Source organism: Panthera onca, chromosome D4 (genome assembly GCF_046562875.1).
Source record: "Panthera onca isolate mPanOnc1 chromosome D4, mPanOnc1 haplotype 2, whole genome shotgun sequence".
In the NCBI taxonomy this organism is placed as follows: domain Eukaryota; kingdom Metazoa; phylum Chordata; class Mammalia; order Carnivora; family Felidae; genus Panthera; species Panthera onca.
The window spans coordinates 93,860,914-93,874,178 of record NC_138351.1 but is presented as its reverse complement, the minus strand read 5'-3'; the positions used below and the strand labels follow the sequence as shown (position 1 = coordinate 93,874,178).

The window sequence follows — 13,265 nt, the reverse complement described above, 5'->3', positions numbered from 1 at the left end:
CACGGCGGTGGCCAGCGGACTCCGCCTTTCGCTCCTCGGGGCTCCGGGAAGGGCGTCAGCCGGCGTCGGCGTGACGCTCTGGGCCCACGGACCAGCCACCGGGGACGCGGGCCCTGGCTAGGGCACAGGCGGCTCGGCCCGGGTGCTGTGGCCCCCGCCCCGGCCGCTGGAGGCACCACTGTAGGCTGAGGGCACCACACAGGCAAGACCAGGGAGCCCGGGGACGACACCGCCGTGGACGAGGCCGGGAGCAGTGGGCCCTCCCTGTGGGCCCGGAGCCGCCGTCCACACCAGACAAGGGAGGAGCTTCCCCCCGAACCCACGCGGATCGTGGACCGCGAGGCCACCCCACGTGTCAGAGGGGCGAGCGCGAGGCGGGCAGGAGGAGGCGGCAGCGGAGCTCCTGCCCGGGCCCTCCCTGGACCGCGCCCTGCCCGGCGCCCGGGGCCGCTCAGAGCCCGCGCAGCGGCCTGTGGGCCGAGTCTCCATCCCCCGGAACGACCGGAAGGCGGACGCTGGTCTCAGCGGGCCCAGCGTGCCGGGAATCCGTGTCCAAAGGCTGGGGCGGCCTTCCCAGCTCCGGGAACAGCAGTCTGAGCACGGCCGGGGTGACTGACCGGCACGGGATCGGGCTCCGGCAGATGTGCACCCGGCGCCCCTGCCCCCCCCTCCTCCCGTGGTGACCCCAGCAGCCGACCCTCCTTGCTGTGCGGCGTGGCCTCCGGGGGCAGGGCCGGCCTGCCCAGCCCAGGATGGTGAGCCCGTCGCGTGGCTCCAAAGTCCGGGCCTGGAGTGAGCACGCCCGGGCGTGTGACCCCGGGAGGTGCCTTGAAAAGCGGATCCGCTGTTCCTGGCCGATGTGGCCTGAGGTCCCGCGGCACTGGCAGAGCTCTGGGACCCCACCCACCACCCACCCACCCTCAGAGACGGCGGAGCCCACGCCCCGCCCACCCCCACGAGTGCCGGGCCTGGAGGCCACGGAGGCCTCGTCTGGACTCCAGGCACGCAGGCTCCTGACGGCTCAGACGGACGGTCCGGCGGCGACGTCCCCCCACAGGAGCAGCCGAGCATTTCCTTGAAGCGCTGACGGCCACTTACTTTTACGAAAGTGGGCGTGTCTTCCGCTTCAAGGACGGTTGAAGGTGTTTATAAAGGGGACCCAGGCGAGCACCTGACGGGCGGCTGCTTCTCCGAGTCCCATTAAAGGCGCCGTAGCGCCGTGCCTCCCCTGCGCCCTCCGCGCTCTCCGAGGCTCACCGGTGCCGCTCGGGGTGAAGGGACATGACGTCTGTAACGGCCGCTCGCCCTTGTGACGCGCCCCGAGAGCCCGAACGCAGACGCGGCTCACTCCACCGGACAGGGCGCCGCCGCCAGAACCGGCTTCCTGGCGGCCCGCACCCGACGCCCTCGCCCTCTGGGTCCCTTGCCTGCCTTCTGCCTTCGAAGCAAGTCTGTCCCCGTGGGAAGGAGGGGGTCCTCTCCGGCCGTCGGTCGCGGACGGAGCTCGGCCGCCGGGGATAATGGCCCCGAACGCGCCCACATCCTACCTGCCAGGGCCTGGCCAGGGTGCGGGGGAGACCGAGGGGCCTTCTAGACGGGAGATGGTCCCGTGTGGGCCAAGTGGGCCTAGGGTCCTCACCGGGGACCTTACGGGAGGGAGGGGCGGGTCAGGGGTTGGCGGACGCGCCGCTGGCTGTGGGGGCGAAGGGAGGAGCGCAAGCTGAGGGAGGCGGTCAGCTTCTAGAGACGAGACGGGCCTCGCAGCCACAGGAAAGTCCCCGCGGACGCCACAGAGAACGGGAGGCAGGCGTCTCCGTGGTTTCCGCGTGTGGAGCCCACGCTCCACCGGCCCGTCCGACTTCACTTAAAACCACCAGCTCGGTGACAAAGTGACTCACATTAGTCGGAACTCTGGGCAGCGAGACCCAAGCGACACCCGCATCCCTGCTCCCGGGCTCTGGCCTCGAGTGCGCCGGCGGGGAGGGGGGACGCGTAGCTGGCGCGGAGGCCTGAGGTCGGCCGTCCGCTGCGGCACGCACGGCTGCGCTCGCGTGCGCCCGGCCACCTGCCCTGCGCCCCTGAGTGCCCCTTTCCTGCAGAGGGAACGGGAAAACGGCTCCAACCTGGCCTTCATGTTCCGCCTGCCCTTTGCCGCGGGCCGTGTCTTCAGCATCAGCATGTTGGACACGCTGCTGTATCAGGTCAGCGGGGCCGGGAGGCAGGGAGGCCCCGGGACGCCCGGCCGGGAGCCTTCTCTCCACCTCCCGCCAGCGTCCCGGTCCCGGGCGTCCCTCCCTGGGTCCCGTCCGAGTGGTCTCCTCCCGGAAGGGCGCCGCCCTGGGCTCCGCTCCGGGCGGCCTCTGGGCTTCTGATCCCTTTTGACCAGCTGGACCGCGGCGGCCAGGAGGGGCTTCCCCGCGGGAGGCTGAGGGCGCCCGGCGGCCCCCGGGGTGCCCGGCCTCACTGCGGCCTCCCTGTCCGGCCAGTCCTTCGTGAAGGACTACATGATCTCCATCACCAGGCTGCTGCTGGGCCTCGACACCACGCCAGGCTCCGGCTACCTCTGCGCCGTGCGTCACGGGCTGGGCGGGCGGGCGCGCCATTCTTGGGGGCCCCCGGCAGGCTCCCCGCTCAGACCACCGCTCGCTCTAGATGAAAATCACGGAGGAGGACCTGTGGATCCGCACGTACGGCCGCCTCTTCCAGAAGCTGTGCTCCTCCAGCGCCGAGATCCCCATCGGCATCTACAGGACCGAGTGCCACGTCTTCTCCAGCTCGGAGGTTCGGGGCCGGGGGTGCTCCCGATGCGGGGGGCTCCCGTACAGCAGCCCCCGGGCTGTGGATGCGTGCCCCTCCCACGTTCAATTCTGGGGATCCGGGCCTCTGCTGTCAGGCCCTTCCGGGGTCCAGGGCACGCGGCCCTGCGCGTGGTCGGGTGGCGGGGGCCCCCGAGTGGGGCAGGGGAGGCCGTAGAAGGCGGGCGGCCTGGCGTGCTGGTCCCAGCCCACAGGGGGCTCAGGCAGTGCCGGGGCGGGGGGCAGGGGCAGAAGCGCCCACGGGCACCCAGGCTGCCCCCCGTTTCCTTTGCAGCCACATGACCTCAGAGCCCAGGTGAGTGGCCCCTCAGACTTCACGTCAAGGCGTGCTGACGTGTGCACCGTCCCGCCTGAACCCCCCCCCCCCCACCACCGCCCCAAGTCCGGAGGGGCACAGGGCCCTGGGCTCTGGGCAAGGGCCCGGTCAGGGAGTGAGTCCCCGGGATGCGGGGGCCGTGGCGCAGCTCAGGGCGCATGAGATCACCCCTCCCTTACACGAGGGGAAACTGAGGCCCGGGGTGGGAAGCCCAGGCTCCTCCAGCCCCGTGTGCCATCTCCGTGTCCCGCTGTGGCCCCCTCCCTGACGGTCTGGCCCAACCTCCACACCCCCAGCCCCTTCCCGGGTGCCGCCCGCGCCCCGCACCCCTCCGGCGTCCCTGCTCTCCCCCGCCCTCCAAGATGGGGGAGACGGAGGTACAAGAGGGGTAGCACAGGGCCCGGTGGGGAGCCACGGACACAAGGGCCCCGAGAGCTCGAGGGCGTTGCCCTCTTCCACCCGGCAAACTGGGGCAGACCCGGAGGCTGGCGGTCTGGGGTTCAGGAGGAGGGCCTGGGCCCTGGGGTCCCCCGGCTTGGGGCGGGGGAGGGGGGGCGCACCTCCCCGTCCCCGTCCCGGCCCTCACCCTCCTGCCTCGGCCAGTCCCAGATCTCGGTGAGTGTGGAGGACGGCCCGGACACGCAGGACGCGCGGGGGCCCTGGGGCGCGCGGGCGGGAGGCGGCGGCGGCGGCGGCACCCACGGCCGGCACTCGGTCGGCGGGGACCCCGCGGAGCACCCCCTGCTGCGGCGCAAGAGCCTGCCCTGGGCCCGGAGGCTGAGCCGCAAGGGCCCCAAGCCCGCGGGGAAGGCGGCGGCCGCCGAGTGGGCCAGCCAGCAGCGGCTCAGCCTGTACCGGCGCTCCGAGCGGCAGGAGCTCTCCGAGCTGGTCAAGAACCGCATGAAGCACCTGGGACTGCCCACCACCGGCTACGGTAAGGGCCCGGCCGCCCGCCCGCCACCGGGCCCGCGGCAGCACGGGGTGGACCGCGGGGCCCGTCGGAGGAGGCCCTCTGGCGCGAGGAGGGCGCCCCCTTGCGGCTCTGGGGCCTCGGGCCCCCCCCACCCCCCCAGGGGTAAACAAGGGACCGGAGCGGACGGCCCCGGCACGCAGGACCGGAAGCGGTGCGGTGGGGCGGGGCGGGGTGGGGCGGGGCTCCCCAACGCCAAGGGCAGGGTCCTCGCTGGCGGGCGGACCAGCCGCCTCCGGGATCAGACACACGGGGGTGCGCTGTGCTCTCGTGGAGAACGGGGGGACCCCGGGCCGCCCCTCCGGCGCCTTCCCAGCAGCCAGGGCGTAGGGGGCGCGTCAGGGGGCAACTGGACGGATGGCCCGGTGCCGGGACGCCCTCCGTCGACCACAGCGGACGCCACAGCCGCCTGCCCGCCCCGCTGGCAACGCCGCCCCAGGCGTTAAGTCTTTGCCGGCAGCCCCCTTCTCTCTGGAGCTTCTCTTGGGGAAAAGCTCACGACCTTGACCACGGGCGGGCCCGGAGGAGAGCAGACCTTGCTCACCCTCTCTCTGGAGCGGCTGCCTGGCGGTGGGGCTGAGGGGGCGCCGCTCCCGCCGCTGCCTGTCTGCGCCCACGGCCTGCGCCTGTTCCGCCCTGGGGACTCTGCGCCCCAGCGGGCGCCCGCTCTCCCCACCCTGCTTCGTGCCATGTTGCCTGGGACGGGACCCTAGAGCCCCCTCCAAGAGGGATCAGAGGCCAGAGTCTGGCAACCCCCGCCAGCCCCACCAGCCCCGCCCCCCGCTACACCGAACCTGCACCAGTCACCCTCGTCTCTCCCGGGGTCCCTGCCTGGTCGGGTGCTGCCACCTTTTCCGGGGCCCTGATGCCAAGGCTCCGGGCAGGGCACTCCGTGTGCGTCGGGCCCCAGGCCAGTACCCACACTCGCAGATTCCAGCCCGCTGACTCCCAGAGCCTGGCAGAGAAGGGACCCACCTCGCTTCCCGGGCGGCGGGCTGGCCGGTGCCCGTGTGGACCCCCACCCCCCACCCCGGGTGCTGCTGCCTGCCCTCCCCCACTGTGCGGCCGCTGCCCGCTGCTTGCTGACCTTTCTCTCTCTCTGTTTCTGTCTGTCCCTCTTCCTGTGTGTTCCGTAGAGGATGTAGCAAATTTAACAGCCAGTGATGTCATGAATCGGGTAAACCTGGGATATTTGCAAGGTAATTCTGCTCCGGCTGCCGCACCAGGGGGCAGCCTAGTGTCCGCCCCAGCCAGGCAGGTGGACAGGACAGGAGACAGGACAGGGTCCCTGCAGGCGGGGGCTCACGTGCTCCCAGAGCAGCCCGTGGCGGGGACCTTGACAGCCCCCTCCTCCTCTGTCTGCGGAGGACGGACTGACCCCAGGAAGGCTCGTGGTTTGCGTGGCCCCTGGCGGTCACTGCACAGCCCTTGGGCTCCTCCCTACTGACCGCCAGTTCACTGAGGTCTGCTGTCCACGTCTGTCCTCGCACACTGGTGGCTGCCGGCCCTCAGCTGGCCCCAGATGCCCCGCGGCCCTGAGCCCACCCTGCTCGGGGGAAGCATCCGGACAGACAGTTCCAAGCCTGGGTCCCACCTCCAAACGTGGCGGGGCCTGCTGAGCCCCGGGCCAGCGGCTGGGCCGCCCCGGGCCGGGTGGACAGGTGACGCCCACACCCCAGCAGGGGCTTCAGGAGGGAGCTCCCTTTCCAGTTGGGACAAAGCCTGTGCATGCTCCATTTCTCATCCAGGGGCTCTGGTTTCCTCCAAGAGGTCACCCCACAGCCCCCAGATCAGCCCTGGGACCCCAACAGAAGTCAGAGCAGAGTCTGGGCCACTGGCCCCGCTGCCAGAACCCCTTCCCTCCCCGGGGGCTCCACGCAGCCCTAGGGAAGCCTCAGAGCCCGCGTGCCCAGGCGCCTTGGGGCGGCCCCTCCATACAGGGCTCACCCCGGAGGGGACACACCCAGGCCCAGGAGAGAAAACCTCGTGGTTCACAGCCCCGTCGGGGGCTGGCCCAGCTGGGCCCGTGCTGGCGAGTCACTGGCATCTCCTGGTTTCCCGCCCTTTTCCCGAACCTGACACCCGTGATGGTGGTCACGGAGGGCCCACGGGGTCGGCAGGGATCCCAGTCCGGCAGCTTCCACGAACGGTGCCCGGCTGCAGTCTTGCTTCCCCCCGAGGCTCCCAGGCAGGGGCGGGCTCACCTGCAGGGTCCCCAGAACTTGGTGGTGTTTACAGAGGCCCCTGCGTGTGGTCGCTGAGAGGTGCCCGCGGCAGGATGTACGTAACACCGGAGGAGAGGGAACCACGTTAGCCGGGGCTGCAGGGTGGTCCCCGCCCCCAGGGAGGGCACCATCACTAACTGCCGGTACAAGTGTATGCCTCACCCCTGCTCACCGCCTGCCCTGGAGGGTGGGTGCAGGCTCGGTGAGGTGCGGACCTCAGGGGACGGGGCCAGGAGTCACAGGCCCAGGTTGGGGACGGGAGTGGAAGGACCTGGCCTGCAGGGCTGGGGGGAATGGGGTGCGAGGATGGGGTAGAGAAGGTGACTCTGCCTTTGCTCATTTGCCAGAAGAGCCACCGTCAGCCACCCCCCTCCCCCCCCGCACGGTGGTCACGGTGGAACTGACCTGTCCTGTCCTGGGGAAACCAGGGTCAGCGACTGACCACCCCCCAGCCCCTGGCACTGAAGCTGGAGCCGCACCCCTGCCCACCCCCCCGCTCAGCCTGCGCCCCCCCCCCCCCCCGCCGAAGCACAACACCAGGCCTGGCTCGGGCCAGTCCCAGGCTCTGCTAATTGCATCCACCCGGGGGGGGCAGCAGGGGCCCAGGCCGGGTGGGGAGGGCCCCACAGGCCCCCCAGCAGGAGAAGACGGGCGCCCGGCTCTGGCTGCTCGGCCACCGAGGGGTGGAACCAGCCGGCTGCCCGGCCCCCACGCCGACCTCTCCCCTTACCGTGTCCCGACCCGGTGTGCCTCGGCACGGCCAGCCCGCTGGCGCCCGGGGTTCGGAGGGTCTCCCCCGCACCGCCTCCCCTCCGCTGCACGCCCCGTGAGGCCCACTGGGAAGGGAGGCGCCTGCCGGGCCGGGGCCGCGAGGTGCACCGACCGAGCCACGCTGCTCGCGGCTGGCAGCTCCCACCAGAGGGCCCCCGACACGGGCGTGGTCACCAGGCAGAGCAACTCGCCCTCCAGCGGTGGGAGGGACAGGCTGGGCAGGCTGTCCCGTTCCGGGGTGGACCCGGCTGGCTGTGCATGTCCATTGGCACCCCCCAGTCCCAGCCTGGGGCCCCGCCTGCCCCCCCACAAAGCTGCCGCGCTCGATCTCTGGCTGCAGGGGTCAGACTCCGCTCCGCTCAGAACTTCTGGGTCCAGGGCCGAGACGCGGCCCCCCGCCCCAGCTAAGGGGCCCCCCTTAACGCCTGCTCTGGGTCGGGAGGTGCCTTTAGACCTCACCACAGGGCTAAGCGGAGGCCGAGAACCATTCGTTTCCCCGTCCGGGGACATCGGGCCTCTGCCAGGACGTGCCCGCCCCCAGCCCTGCATGCGGCCAGGCGCCATCTGTGGCGGGACCGCTGTTTCTCCAGAGCCCACTCTCCCCACCGCGGGCTGCGTCCCCACGGCCACGCGTGAGCCGGAGACCGGGCCGTCCCTGCGCCCCCGGGGCCCCGCGGGTTGACGCGGCAGGAGGAGGTTGTGGGGAAAAGGACGCGCGTCCAAAGCGCAGAACCGAGCCGGGCGTGTGGGCGGCCTGCCTGGCGTGTGGGCGGCCTGCCTGGCGCGGGGGGGGCGGGGTCAGGCGTCAAGGCGCGTGCGCGCTCGTGCAGGGGGCCGCAGGTGTGCTCCGTGCCTCTGCTCAGGGCCGCCACCTCCGTGACCGGCCCCGCGCGGGTCGCCGCCGGCCCCTCGCGACTGACCCCGGCGGCAAGCCTGGACGGGCCGGGAAGACTCCGTGGCCGGGCCCGGCGGAGTGGACCGGGGCGGTGGCCGGCGGTGACCCGCACGGGGCCTGTGTCTTTGCAGACCAGATGAACGACCAGCAGAACACGCTGTCCTACGTCCTCATCAACCCCCCGCCCGACACCCGGCTGGAGCCCAACGACATCGTGTAGGTCCCGCGTCCCCCCACGGGTGCCCGGCGGGGGGCAGGGGCGGAGGCCGGCACCCAGGGCTCTCCCCCTCCCCGGCAGGTATCTCATCCGCTCCGACCCCCTGGCCCACGTGGCCAGCAGCCCCCAGAGCCGGGAGAGCAGCGTCGGCAACAAGCTGGCCTCGTGGCACCCGGAGACGCGGGACGAGACGCAGCTCTGAGCCGGCCCGCGCCCCGTCCCCACGTCGGCATGCATCGCGCTGCATGGAGCGCGGGGCCCCTGCCACGCCGGCCCGGCCCTCGAGAAGTCCTCCCACGGCGTGAGGGCGGACCGTGCCTCCGCGGGCCGGGAGGAGCTGGCGGCGAGGCCTTTTTTAACCTGTTTTTACAGACCCATCCGATCCGCGTCCCCACATGTACCGCAACTCGTGACGGGGCCCGGCTGCGTGGGGAGGGGTCCCGCCGCCCTGGCCGCACCGCGGGCTGAGGCCGGGGTGCGTGGGGAGGGGAAGAAGCTGAGCCCGACACTCGCGCGCACTCACTTGCGCACCCGGCTCACGCGGGAGCCGTGTTTTCACGGCCAAGGACCGAAGGCCCGCTCACGGGCTTGCCCGCGGCTCGCGTGTTCTGTGGGTCCCAGCTGGCCTCGGCCACACGGTGGTGAGGGTCTGGCCCCGGGGGGCTCCCGGCCGGTGAGCTCTCCAGCCCCGTGAGCTGGGCGCGAGAGGGAAGCCGTAAACACAAGAAAGTTGCAAGCGTCCAGCTTGGCCGGGAGCCCCTTCGGAGGCCGGGCGTGCTCGGGGGACGTGGAGGGGCCGGGCGAGACCCCCGCAGGGGCCCGGGGACACCCGAGAGTTCCTGCAACCAAGGCCTTGGTGACGAAAAAGGAGAAGACGTCCTTCCCCTCTGGTTTTACGTGACCCGTCGCACCCCGGCGCCTGGGCGCTGGGCGTTGGGCAGGGGCGGTGCGTTGGCACAGGGTTCCACGCCCCTTAGCGCCCGATGGAAGCACAATTCACCGCGGGATGCTGGCCCCGGTTTTCTCCTCAGCAAGGGAAGGAGCCTGGGTGGTGGCCGTTGGGGACAAGCCGCCCGGGTTCCTTTGTGACTGTGGCAGGTGTTGCACGGTCAGTGCTGGAACCTTCTATTAAATGGATGCTTTCTGCAAACGTGAGGGTCGTGTATAAGCCATTTCCTCCGTGGTGCCACCCACCCGGTCGCACCCCACCCCACCCCACCCCACCCGGACCCCACGGGGAAGCCCCCACCCCGAGGAAGGGCCGCTGGCCTGAGCCAGAGCAGGAGGCGTCGGGCCGGCCCGTGGGCACTGGCCGCTGGGAAAGCACGGCTGGGACGAGGGCTCCCTGGCGAGTGGCCCGGCGGGTGTTGGGGTCCCCCTTCAGAGGGCAGGGCCGCCCCAGGGGGTGTGCGCCAGCCCAGGGGCGTCCAGGTTTGCGTCCTTCCTGTTCACGGAGAGCACCCCACGAAGCTGGGTGAAGGGAAGGGGTCAGCACGGCCTCCGGATGGCGGCAGTGGGCAGAGGGGCCTGCCTGAGGGAGGGCTGTGACCCCGCACCAGTTCCTCCCCCGGCGCCCCGCTTGCCTGGGACGCGCCGGCCCGGTGGCCCCCAAGCCCTCGGTGTGCGGCAGGGCCGGGAGGGCGGGCGCTGTGGACTGGGTGGGGGTCGCCCGGGGCCCTGGACAGTCCGGACCGGCACACCGTGGGCCCCGGATCCGTGCCAGCGGGTGTCGGCGGCTCACGGGGCCCTGCCGGCTGGCATCCCCTCCCATACCAGCATCCGGCCGCAGGGGACCCAGCCCCTCCTCCCGGAACCCACTGCCCGGCTCCCTGAGGGAGCGGAGGGGGGAAAGGACGCTCCCCACCACCAGGACCGGGAGGGGCTCGGGGCCTGCAAGTCTGGGGTCACCGGCCCAGGTGGCGGGGACGGCACCAAGACACTGGGGGCAGGCTTCCCAGTAGGGGTCCTCAGACACCAGCGGGCGCGCCTCCGGTCTTCTTCCTGAGCCAACACAACTGCCCGCAGGGGGCCCTCCAAGTCCGGGATGGCAGCCCGCCTGCCTGGGGCTGGGACTGGGCAGCCCCCGCATTCCCGGCCCCCAGGGGCAGCCGGCCGGCCAGGACCACCTTCACCCCCCAGTGAGGTCAGCAGGAGCCCGGGGACACCCAGAGCGGGGCCGCTAGCCCAGGACCGTCCACCGACGGAGCCGGGCCAGGCCGGGCCCTGCGGGCGTCTCCCACGGGCACCCACGGTGTCTCTGGACCCTCTGCCTTGCCCTGGTTGCAGAGCACTGAGCTGGCAGTGAATGCCACCATCAGGTGTGGCCTGACCGTCCAGCCTGGCCCAGGGCCCGGGGTCTTCGGGGGAGGGGCCACCCCCGCCCAGGGCGCTCTGCAGGGGCCCCTGCCTCAAGGGGGCGGTGGGCACGGCCTCTCGGCCACACAGGCAGGCTCCTGGGGTCCCCCGGCTCCACAAGTGGACCCCTTCTCGGAGGGGCTCGTCAGAGGGGCTTCCTGGGAGGTCCGCAGAGTGCCTGGCTCCCGGGTCCTCACAGCCACTGGCCCTGTGCTTCTGGGGTCCGTCCGGGGCTGTGCCGGGAGGACTGCTCGCCCAGGCCACCTCCCCGTGGCCCCGTCCCACGTCCAGAGCCCGCAACTGGGCATCTGCCGCAGCCCCATTCTGTCCTATCTCAGGGTCCTGGACCTTCAGGACAGAGGGGTCCTGGGACGCTCGTCACCCACCTGGGGCTCTGAGGTGGCCCAGGGCGGGGAGGGGGGCCTTCCGAGGGGAACCCCTTCCCCTGGTGCCTCCTCGAGAGCTGGTGCTGAGATGCACGGGAGGCACCGGGCGTCTCAAAGCCCCTCTCCAAGCCTGAAAGACAGGACAACAGCACAGGCACCTTTGTCCCTGGTCCCCAGATCCAAACCCAGGAGTCAGCTGAGGGAGCCGCACACCATCTCCAGAGACTTGCGCCTGGGGCTGTGCTCCGCCCATGGACTCACCTGGCCGGGAACCCACCCGGGTGACCTGGGGTCTCCCCAGCTATGTCCTGGCCACGCCCCGCGGCCGCGTGCTTCCCTCTCCCCCCCCCCACCCCCAGCCCTTCCGCTCAAAACACTTCCCGATCGGCTTGTCCTCCAGCCCCCTCTCTGGGCTCCAGGACCTGTCATCTGCTCCTCCCTGCGTTTCTGGGAGGACTTTCTCATTTCTGCAAATAACGATCATTTGGGTTTTTACCTTTTACTGACCTCTTAAAATTTACCCGCAAGATGACTTTATTTGGGAACGGAGGACGCGTGCAACTCAGAACAAGCAACCTGCGGCGAGCCCCGGAGGTCCAGAGCGCAGAGCAGGGGAGAGGCGGCCGCCAGGGGCTGTTTCTCCTCCCTCCCTCCCTCCCTCCCGCGGGCTCCCTTCCTCCTTCCGGGCTGAAGGCGACTGCTGGTGCGCGGGCTCCTCCTTCTGGATGCCGCTGGTGACGCGCTTCCGGTCCCCACGCGTCACACCTCCTCGGTCCTTCCACTGTTGCCACGGCTCGGGTGTGCGGTGAGCCCTTGGCTGGTCCCTGGGGCCCAAGGCCACCTGGCCTCCCCCCGACCCGACCCAGACGGGGATCCTTCCAGCGTCCCAACTGCTAAGCGTGGGGTTTGCCGGAGGTCTCGGCAGGTGTTGCCAAATGGCACGAGTTCCAACTGCAAAACGTGTCATGAACACGTGCCGATGGCCGCCAAGTACTTTCCCGTAGCGTCTCTTACGCGTAGCATGAGTCGCCCCAGGACGGGGGCGCGTGTGCACTCCTGACCCCACCGGGCACGGTGCTTACCGTCCCGCGCCGCCGCCGGCCTCGCTTCTCGGCTTCAGCTGGCCTGCGGCACGTGCACTCAGCAGGGACAAGCCGACCGCAGCTCCCTGTTCTCGGGCTTCTCCTCGCGTTCCGGCATGCCGCCGTGCTGTCACCGGCCGGCTCTCCTGTGTCTTCCCTTTCGGCGGTGTCCACTTCTGACACGCGTCTGTCCCTTCCCCCTTTTACTACTCTTTTAGCCTCCCCGCTGAGAGCTCGTTTCGCTGGTTTTCCATCTTTCTTAACGTTTTCAAAGTTTATCTACTTCCTTAAGCCATCTCTACCCCCAACGTGGGGCTCGAACTCACAACCCCAAGACCAAGAGTCACGCGCTCTGCCGAAGGAGTCAGCCAGGCGCCCCCGCTCTGTCTTAATTTTTAGCAAATACGTTTAAGACTACAAATTTCTGAGGGTGGTTTTGGGGGCATGTAGGTGGCGTCGCACAAAAGTACGCAAGCCACCCTTGACGGGGGCACCTGCTCTCCCAAATACCAAGACTTGTGACCAGGTCACAGGAAGCGACCGGGGGTAAGGTGCCGCAGAGACGGGCAGGTGGACGGGGTGCTCCCTCCTGTCGCCGCACAGTGGCTGCGGACGCGAGCGCGCCACCTTCACGGTTCCGTACGTCGGAGACACGAGGCCGGTCTCCCTGCGTGACGACCACTCCTTCCAGGAGTCCCCCCGGGGGGGGGGGGGGTGGGGGGGGGAGGGTCCGTCCGCTGCCTGGCCCCTTCCTCCACCGTCAAAGCCCTTCCGCTGCTGCCGCGTCTCTCTCTCCCGCCTCCCTCTCGCACCTCTGAGGACCCGTGAGCACACGGGGCTCACGGGACGACCCGGGTCGCCTCCCATCTCAAGGTCGGCTGCCTTATCCCTTCCACCCCCTTGCCCAGCAAGCACGGTCCCAGGGTCTGGAGGGGAGGCCGTTACTCTGCCTCCCACGTGGACCGAGAGGCCAGGAGAGACCATCGCGGCTGCATCGTGGCAGAGGCAGGATGCCGGGGAAAGGGGGTGCGGCGAGCTCCGAAGGGCTCTGGGTCCTCAAGCTCCTGCAGGGAACGGGGACCGGGCTGCTCCCTCGCACGCGGCCAGGAACGCCGGCTCCAGGTGCACAAGGACCCGAACGCAAACGCCCAGGATACGGGCTTCACAAGTTCATTTCCGAAATACCTTCCTAAAGTCCCGGTAGCTCTGATGAGAACCACGGCAACTAGGCC

At 70.7% G+C, this 13,265-nt stretch overlaps 1 protein-coding gene across 8 annotated transcripts in view; it reads left to right on the top strand.

Annotated features, from left to right (window-relative positions):
* KCNT1 (potassium sodium-activated channel subfamily T member 1) overlaps positions 1 to 8,505 on the top strand; it is a 60,676-nt gene extending 52,171 nt beyond the window's left edge. For 5 of the 8 annotated variants that reach the window (XM_081790995.1, XM_081790993.1, XM_081790991.1 and 2 more), the window contains exons 24-31: positions 2,100 to 2,201; positions 2,487 to 2,570; positions 2,653 to 2,781; positions 3,091 to 3,111; positions 3,736 to 4,066; positions 5,239 to 5,301; positions 8,125 to 8,209; positions 8,292 to 8,505. In XM_081790995.1, coding sequence (XP_081647121.1) covers positions 2,100 to 2,201; positions 2,487 to 2,570; positions 2,653 to 2,781; positions 3,091 to 3,111; positions 3,736 to 4,066; positions 5,239 to 5,301; positions 8,125 to 8,209; positions 8,292 to 8,412 — 936 coding nt within the window. In that variant the 3' untranslated portion in view covers positions 8,413 to 8,505. The remainder of the gene's footprint in view (positions 1 to 2,099; positions 2,202 to 2,486; positions 2,571 to 2,652; positions 2,782 to 3,090; positions 3,112 to 3,735; positions 4,067 to 5,238; positions 5,302 to 8,124; positions 8,210 to 8,291) is intronic. The other 3 variants (XM_081790998.1, XM_081790997.1, XM_081790994.1) reach the window with 1 other exon arrangement.
* The last annotated feature ends 4,760 nt before the right edge of the window (positions 8,506 to 13,265 follow it).